At 44.0% G+C, this 9295-nt stretch overlaps 1 protein-coding gene across 1 annotated transcript in view; it reads right to left on the reverse strand.

The window, feature by feature from the left end:
• The window catches only part of POLE (DNA polymerase epsilon, catalytic subunit), a 56513-nt gene extending 47220 nt beyond the window's left edge, over nucleotides 1-9293 (reverse strand). Inside the window, exons 1-6 of the mRNA XM_079956276.1 lie at nucleotides 8681-9293; nucleotides 6620-6755; nucleotides 5380-5460; nucleotides 4912-4956; nucleotides 1361-1453; nucleotides 425-579 (exon numbers count right to left, since the gene is read on the reverse strand). Coding sequence (XP_079812402.1) covers nucleotides 425-579; nucleotides 1361-1453; nucleotides 4912-4956; nucleotides 5380-5460; nucleotides 6620-6755; nucleotides 8681-8766 — 596 coding nt within the window. The 5' untranslated portion in view covers nucleotides 8767-9293. The remainder of the gene's footprint in view (nucleotides 1-424; nucleotides 580-1360; nucleotides 1454-4911; nucleotides 4957-5379; nucleotides 5461-6619; nucleotides 6756-8680) is intronic.
• Nucleotides 9294-9295: the final 2 nt, after the last annotated feature.

Here is a 9295-nt window from a genome sequence, read left to right on the forward strand (position 1 = left end):
TTTATTTAAAATCATTTTTTTTTCCAGGGAACTGCATCTGTCCAGTGGGCCACATCCTTGTCTTCCCCACCTGTCTACCACAAGTCATCACAATGATGTCAGGCAACCTGCATTTACCCATGCATTGAAGTCAAACCATGCCAGCAAAGGCACAGCACTTGGGAAGCCCCAGTGACCAGCTGATCAGCAGTGCCTGCAAAGCTCCTTTTGGACCAGGCATGTCTTTATCCGCTCCATTACTGATGTCATACAGGACCTCAGATGTATGGCATGTGGCTGCGGTTTGGCGGGCCAAATGGGGAGACCTGGCGGGCACAATCTGGTCCACAGTATGGAGGTTCTCCATCACCGCAAGGCGGCTCAAATGGGTCTTTTTGACTCAGTCCAAATGGAAATGACAGTGGGCCTAAGGCAGCTCCTCTACCTGGTCAGCATAGCGGTGTAAGTGTCCATCGCTTGGTCCCGTTCCCTGTTTTTCTTCACAGCAGGTGTGATCTCCTTGCGCACCTTTACCAGGTCATCCACCGTGTTGAAAGAAAGCTTGAGGTAGGTCCGTTTTAGGCCGACCAAGTGATTTGGCTGAAAGGAAAAGAGAGAGAGAGAGAGAGAGAGAGAGAGAGAGAGAGAGAGCATTAAAAGAAGGCAAGCTTTAAAGAAGAATTCATTTAAGAGATGCATGTGGACTAGTGGGGGGTGGGGGAAGGAAGTAAAGATGAAGCAAAATAATACCAACTGGAGACTAGAGGGGTGATTACCATTAATTAATTGCCTTACACACACACACAAAATCTCAAGGTGATGTACAAATAGCAAAGAAAAAAAAGGGGGGAACGAAACAGTATTTGCCTGGTGCTGAACGATGTCAGCACAATATTGGAGTCACACTTAGGAAGGGGCAGCCTGTAGACCACAGCTTTTTTGAACCCCTTCACCCCTCCTCTCCTCCCCACCCCAAGAATTTTTTATTGAGTTTTAAATAATTTTATACACGTAGAACATAACCGTTCCAAACATTAAAATACGAGGTTCTTTTGAACCTTCGGACCTCCTTCTCTCCCTCCATGGGTTCCATGTTTAAGTTTAAATTTGCTGCATCTTTCACCATTATTCATTTGTTACATAACCACAATTATCATAAATAATTCCACATTACAAGTGCCAAAGATTTTAACTGTTTACAGTGGTCTTTTCAATAAATTACGTATTTACTCCAGTCTTTAGAAAATGCTTAGATCTTCCTGGTTTCAGATCTTCCCCATCAGTTTCACCATCTCCATATACTCCAACAGTTCACCCCTCCTTTCCTAAATGCTTGAGCAACTAAAACATTTACAGCCATATCAGCAAAGGCATTACTTACCAGGTCCAAGTCCTCTTTGGGTACAGTGTCCAGTTTTGCTATTTTGCCCTGGAACTTCTTGGAAAGGAAGGACGACACTTCTCGGTCACAACCCTGAAGAAACAACCAGGCATCAGCGACGCTGAGAGGCCACAGGCCCAAGCCCCACCTAATCATAATTATTTTCGCGCGCTCTATCCTCAGGGAACAGTTGCCACGTGGTATAGTCTAAACAATTGTTATAAACTGGATTTTTTTACCCTACTTTCACCATAAGGTCCCAGAGTGGGTGATGGCAATGTAGAAATACAGCATCAGAATCAGTTAAAACAATTCACAGCCAGAAGACTGGAGGGGATCCTATATCTGTCTACCAGGTGTCAAAGGTCAGCCTTGTACACTGTGGAGGAATTTAGGCCAATGGAAGGGGTCCACTCAAATCAAGTGGGAAGGTTTGCCTTGCTGGGCCTCCCTGTTGATCTGAGAATGTAACTAAAACGTGCCCAACAATCTCCTGCAATTGGACATTGCAGTAGTGCTAGGCAAGCTTCAGAGAAGACACCCATTGCTGATTATTATTACTTATTTCATTTATACCCTAGCAGTCCTCCTGAAAGAGCAAACACATCCATAGTCTTTCTTTATTTTTTTAAAGGTTTAAAAACATGCTTTCAGCCAGTTATTATAGGGCTGACAGGAACAGTGCATTTCAGCCATCAAATGGTGGGGGTGGGGGTGACATGGATGTTTTTAATCTCCTCCTGGACGTCAATAACAAGGGAGACACACACACACTTCAGAAGAAAGGGCATTTCTCAAATGGAGAAGGCCCTGTCATGTGATAACTGAGGAGATTTCACCCCTCCCATATCCAAGAATCTGCTGATTCTCCAGAGAGGAGGGGTGTTTTCTGCTCTCTACTTATTCTGCTCCAGCCTCACATCAGTGTCAGAGAGAGAGAGACTGAGTGTTAGAGAGAGATCGTGTGTATAGATAAGGTTGCTGCTGACTTCCGGGTTAACGCGATCTGGTTAATGGCGGATTCCCTCCGAGCTCCGGAGGGAATCGGCTCCGCTGGAGAAGGGTTCTACCGCGACAGCGACGCGGGGACCCTCAGAAACCGCAGGCGCTGAAGCCTGCGGACTTGGTGACTCGGCGGGCACCTAAAGCGCCCCCCCGACCCACGAAGAGCCTTTTTAAAGGCTGCAGAGAGGGTACGGGGAGCGGCGTGGTGCTGTGAGTGGACCGCTACTGCAGTGGAGCGAAGCCGCGAGCCATGGCCGGAGACCGCTGACTTTCTTCCCTGAAATTCGGACTTTAATTAATCCGTGAGTAGAATGGAATTTGGACTTTAAAATTTCTACCCTTGAATTCGGTATGATCGGGGGATGTGCTAAAGGGAAGTCCGCACCCCCCTGCTTACAGAAGATTTAAAGCAAGGATCGGAGAACTAAGGTGGAGAGTTTTTTCTTTTTGGTGTTTTTTAAAAAGATAATATTTTCATGAATTTGACAGAAGAAGATTTGTGCTGGAGAGTAAGAGTGGAATTTTAGAAGCTTTTGTTTAAACCCCCCCCAGACCCGGGAGTGTCCTGTATGTGAGCTGGAGAAAAAGGAACAAGGAGTTTGACAGCTGTCAAAGGAGCTGTCAAACGGGCAGTGAAAGTTAAAAATCTTATTATTTAACACCTTTCTGGACTAAATTTGTTATATTTGAATTAAAGTGGTTGGGAACAAAGTAGTGAAATAACAAAGTAACGGACTGTTGGGAAAAGACTATTAAGTAACCAGAATCCCCCTAGGGGAAACATTGAAACACTACAATGGCTGCAGATGGAAAATTACAGGCAGAGATAGAAAGAATGTTTTTTCTCGTGGGAAAGTTGCAGGAGCAGACTACGGCTATGAGTAAACAACTTATAACCTTGAACTCTAAAATAAGTGACTCTGCTGAATGCACAATGGACTTGACCGGGAAAAAATCTGCAGCTGAATTAGAAGAGATAACTTCGGAACAGGAGGAGAGGGAACAAGGGCCAGTACAGATGGAGAGTACCAACCAGAAGCCTACATTGTCAGAACACAAAGAAGAAGACCTTTGGATTATAAATTTGCGAAAGATGCGAAAGAGGAGGGAGGAAGCCCCTGGAATACTTGGAATATGTGAATTTAAAAGAAATAAGAAATATGATTGGGGCTTCCTCTTTGAGTATGGATTAGCTGACCTTTCGCAGCAGCTGGTATCAAGTACTTTGGATGGAAGAAAATCTGATGAGACTGAGCTAGAACTCCTTCGAGACCCGAGGACCAACAAAGAGGGCTACCAACAAAATCGGCAGAGAGAGACTGACAGAGATTTAAAGGCCTCAGATGTGTGGAATCTAGGCTAAAAACTGTTTTTGTGGACATGGGGACATTGGGAAGGGACAGAAACCGGGGCGGGGGGGGGAAAGAATTTTTAAAAAAATGTTTATGACCTTTGTGTTTGATTATTATGACCTATTTTTAAGATAAAAGGGAAATTCGTGGAAGGAATTAGAGTCGACCTTAGAAAAGGATTTAATATTTATAAGAAAACTGGATAAGTAAAATTTGGCCAAGTAATAAGAATTAAGTATTTCTTTAAAAAAAAATATATATAATAATAATATGTAAAGGATGAGAGATATGAACCTGCTGAGCTAATTTAATTGAATTAGGATGTATGAAGGGGGGGTGGGGGGAGGTCAAGAATTGGGGTTAGGAAAGTAAGGATATGAAACTTTATATGTGTTGTCTTTGTCTGTGTGTGTGTGTCTGTGTTTATAAAATGTGAAAACTCAATAAAAAATTTATAAAAAAATAGATAAGGTTGCTGCTAAGAGCAGCTGCAGACACTCAGTGCAGTTCAGCATTTTCATTTAGACCTCATTTAGCTCTGTATATAGTTGTGTATTATAGTTGTAGATAGAATAAAGAAGATATTCTACAGAGCTGCTCTCCAAGTCGTTTATGCTCTGCTATACTCTGCTGTGCGACGACTGTTTTCTTGTGGAAGTGAATCTGGTGCTCACAACTCTAAGCTGTGAGTCCACTTTGACCTGTTCCTGTGCAGAAGATGGTCTCTGAAAGTGCTACCCAGCTTGCCTAGCCCAGTCGGGGCTGAGTGGATGAGTCCAGTTGGTGACACTGGCTCAAGGGCGGTGCTGACAATAACGCCAACTAGGCAGCCCCCGGTGATGGCACCAGCAACAAGGCCTCACCTGCCCAACAAGATTGTTGATATTGGGATATTTTTAGGTATTTGGGTCCCAACCCATTTAGGGCCTTATATGCTAGCATCAACACCGTGAATTGGGGTCATAGGCTCACCAGCAGCTAGGCTTCTCATTGAGAGCCCTTCATTTCCAAGGAACCCCTTCAGTGTTAAATCACAAACCAAGCATAGCTGCCATGAAATCAGAGCTTTTTAGCCTGCCTCATCCCTCCTCTTTCCTTGTATGGCATGCTTACAGCTAAAGCATTTCAAATGGTGGAAGGGTTCATTCAAGGACTGCAATTTCAGGTACAAGTCCCTGGGGTGTCTATACTAACCTTTTGGGTTGCAATGTAGAAGTATGGCCTATAGGGCAGTGCCACCTAGGAAACAAACAAAAAACAGTGAGCCCCACGCAATCATATATTATGAAGGCAGGGAGGGAAATGTACTAAAAAGTTTTCCCGTGCTTAAATTTTATGTGTAAGATTTTCAATTTTTAAAGTTCAGTAGCAACAATGAATTATAAGTACAACATCAGGCTCAGTTGACAGCTTAGCTTTGTTTACGAATAGAAGTTAAATAAATAGGCCAAATTAGATCACTCTCTGGGTTCTGGGCTCATGAGGACATAGTTTGAAAACCACTGCTCTGCAGACTCCCACATCGAGAGGGAGGCAAGAAGCTTTATTTGGCGTATGTTAAAATGTCCCACCACCTCCCCACCCTGCTCCCTCCTCAAATTTCCAGTAGGCTCTTAATGTGGTCTGCCATTAATTGGTCTCATACTGCTCTGTTGGACTCACCTTAAACCTGCTTCCGTCCTCCTGAATGAAATAGTAATCCACAGCGCTGACCAAACGTTTATCCTCATCTAACACCTCCGTCTAAATCAGACAAAGGCAGCAAGATCAATCAAACAGACAGACAATGCCATTTCCTCAACATAGGACTCTTCATTTTACATCTATATTGTTATCCGACTCCTTAGTTGTACTAATCTGCAATTACCAATAATAGTAATGTTTCACCTTGGAGCAGGATTCTGTGTCCTGGAATCACACAGTTTCTTGAAAAAGAAGTTTTCATTTTAATTTCATGTTGTTGTCCCTTTAAATCATTTCAGGACTCATTTTGAGCGAAGTTACATCAACCATGAGCTTTTCCACACTTACCTTTTGCTCCGCTCTATGTCTAAGTGTTTTCGTTTGCCCTGAACTTTCCCTGCGAAAACCCACTCTTTAAAGTTCAATCAGAGCAAACATCAATTCAAGTTTTCCGTGAATTTAACATTTGCTCTGATTGAGCTTTAAAGAGCGAGTTTTCATGGGGAAAAGTCTGGCGGGGAAAAAAGGGTGCTCAGACATGAAGCTTTAAATTGCGGGCCACGCCTGGAAAGAATGGAGGAAAAGTAACCACGGATAAGCCATATAAAACTTTAATATACAAAGTGAGAGTACTAAGCTGCCTGTGTGGTGAAATGAAGGCTCCAGGCAGTTTATGTTGACATTGAGAAATTCTTGAGTAACATTAAGGGCAATCTGGGGTTTGTTGCATCATATAGTGTATTACTGTGATGTCACCCTGACAGGGCAAGTGAGTGGGGCTAAGCATAGTTATGCAATGAACCTTATTAGTAGATTTTTCAACTGGGGCAGTAAAACCAAAGGTCATTTTCTGTCCCTATCTTAGCCAACTGCAGACAACATTCGTTCTCCATCCTGAATCTTCCAATGATGCCGTCTTTGGAATGGCCTGCTCTAAACTCAATTTCTCACACCTCCCTCCTTGGCAACCACAGAAATAAACTAATTTAAGCATGCTATTGTTATTTCATTTCTTACAAGGAACTCAAGGTGGCATCTATGGCTCTCCCTGTCCCCTTTTATCACCAGAACAGCCGAGAGGGCATTTGAACCCTGGTCTCTCAGGTCCTAGCCCAATACTCTAGCTGCTGCTGCTGCTGCTGCACACAGGCTCTTTAGCAAAACAATCACGTATGAGCTTTACACATGAGATGCTAAAGGAAAACGTGCAGGTACCCACAGGGTGCATGTTGATCAACCATCCTGTCCTTTCGCCTGGTTCTTTCATCCTCTCAAACCCGAATTGCGCATCGATCTTGTCAGTCCACTGGGTGCGCTCCAAACGCTTGAAGGCAGAAAACGAGGCGCTATCATCCCTGTGGCAAGAGAAGGGAAGAAACATCAGCACCACATAAAACAGAAGCTGGAGCAAACACTGAGAACAGTGAAAAGAAAAAAAACTTTTGCTACACAGCTAACCGAAATGGTTGTAGCCAGGGCCATAAGTGGGTTCCCCATGACTCAACTTTCAAATAAAAAAAGGGAAAAACAGGCTTCTAGTCCTAAAGGCTGCAAAAATATGTTTGAATACGCCAGAAGCTAGAAGCAAATAGATTTACTAGTGGTTGGAGATAAAAATACTTTATTCTCCAACTAGTGTAAATAACTATTTTATAATGTAAAATTGGGGTGGGAATTACTCACGCTGACTTAATTTACCTTATTACTAATTTTCACAAGCTGTTCTGAGCTTTTTCAGATAAAGCAAGACACAAAATGCTTCAAATAAATACATTTAATGAAAAATAAAAACTGATCACCCATGGCAACAAAAAACAGGTTGTAGGACCAAGAGCCGAAAAATTTCAAGGGTGAGGGAAATTCAATCTGTACATGTTCTCTGTACACACTTTTGTGTGTGTTTATTTTACAGGCTGGTGTTTACTTCAGCTCTAGGTACTATAGGAAAAACCCTTTGCAGGTATCCGAGACGCCTTCATTTGTTGACAAAAATGGCAGGTGCTCTTTGACATTATTTTATTTAGTTAATAGACTTTTAAAACCACTTTTTAGGCAAAAATGCCTTCCAAGGCAGTTTGCAGCCATATACAGCACAAACCCATTAAAAATACAGCAAATAATTAAACATTTAAAATATCCATTTCTAACCAAGTTATACAGTAACATACTACAAAATAAACGGGGGGGGGGAGCTTAAAAATAACGCCCACCTTGTGTATTTTAATTATTCCCAAATCCCATAAAAATCTTGTTTAAGGTAAAAACATTCCTGTTCTCCTAGGCCTTTGGCTAATTAAATAATATATGGCCCTTTAAACCGTATGTGGGGGTTTATTGGTTTGTTTTGTTACTACGTTATGCATCTTTGTGTTTTTATATTGAAAACCACTCTGGGATATTCGGATGAAGGGCAGGATAGAAATATAATAATAATATACAGAAATTAATTAAATTAGCGTGCAATGGGGCTTGTCTGATCCCACTTGGGATCGATGGGAGTGAGGCACTATGGAAAAGGTTCTGGCCTATAGCTCCTTCTAGTAGTTAAGGAGATCCAATCTGGGGTACATTTTCAGGTTCATATACCCAGATTATTATTATTATGAGGTTACAGGGAACCAGGCAGAGGGCCTTCCCAGTGAAACGCCCTCCCATCAGATGTCAACTATCAGAAATAAACAACTATCAGAAATAAACAACTATCTGACTTTTAGAAGACATTTGAAGGCAGCCCTGTTTAGGGAAGTTTGTAAAGTTTGATGTTTTATTGTGTTTTTAATATTCTGTTGGGAGCCGCCCAGAGTGGCTGGGAAACCCAGTCAGATATGTGGGGTGTAAATAAAATAAAATAAAATACAAATTGTATTTGTACCCTGCCCATCTGGCTAGGTTTCCCCTGTCACTCTGGGGAATTTAATTTTATTATTATTATTAATTGAATTTATATACCGCCCTGTACCCGGAGGTCTCAGGGCAGTTATTTTCCATGTTCTTACACAAATGCCAATCCCTTTCCCAAGAAATACACTATGAGTATATCCGGGTTCCTGTGACCGTGAATGCACTCTGCACATGTACAGAGGATCCACAAATGCCAATCCCTTCCCCAACGGATTCGGGAGAAATGCACTCTGCACAAGTTCAGGGGCAACCCTGCACTTGCGGCGAACGCACTCTGCACATGCTCAGGTGCTCCCCACCCGCCCATAAAAGCCCCAATTCCTGCCCAATGACACTCTGTACATGTTCTGAGGGGGCGCCTCCGCCCCCCTTTCCTCACCGCGGCGGCGCCTCTCCCTCGCCGCCTTCTGCGGGGGCCTCCGTTCCCCACCGGCGACGCCGCCCGCCGCCTCTCCAATACGCCATCCCTGCCAGACTGAGTTTCGCGCGCTCTCAGAAACCGCGCGAGATTCCCCGTTCCCGCGAGCGAGCAAACAAGCGCGCGACCCGCTGTCATCCGAGAGCCGCCGCCAATCATGGTTCCGCCAGTGGGACCGCCCCTATCCTCCCGCAGCCAGTAGGAGAAGAGGAATCCACCCTGAGGAGAAAAGAAAGAAAGAAGTGGCTCCGCCTTCCCGCTCGCTGTCAAAGTCTCCTCACAAGCAAGGCTAGCTCCGCCCCTACGCGCACCACCCGGCTCCTTATCCCTCTTTTCCTTGGCTAATTTTTTTTCGCCTCAGCTAACCGTCCCGCCCACATTCGCGTCCGGCTCCGCCCCCTCCCAAGCGCAAAAGTTTAGGACTCTTGTGTGTGACTGTTTCTCCTGCTTTCTACGCCACGCCCACTTATTGTGTCGTAATGCCCGCCCTCTCCCCTCTGATTGGCTCATTTCGGGGGTAGATGCCGCTGAGTGGGCGTGGCTAGCCCAGCTTCTCGGTGGCCGCCGCTGAAGCGC

This window comes from Podarcis cretensis (genome assembly GCF_951804945.1).
Source record: "Podarcis cretensis genome assembly, chromosome: 16".
In the NCBI taxonomy this organism is placed as follows: Eukaryota; Metazoa; Chordata; class Lepidosauria; order Squamata; family Lacertidae; genus Podarcis; species Podarcis cretensis.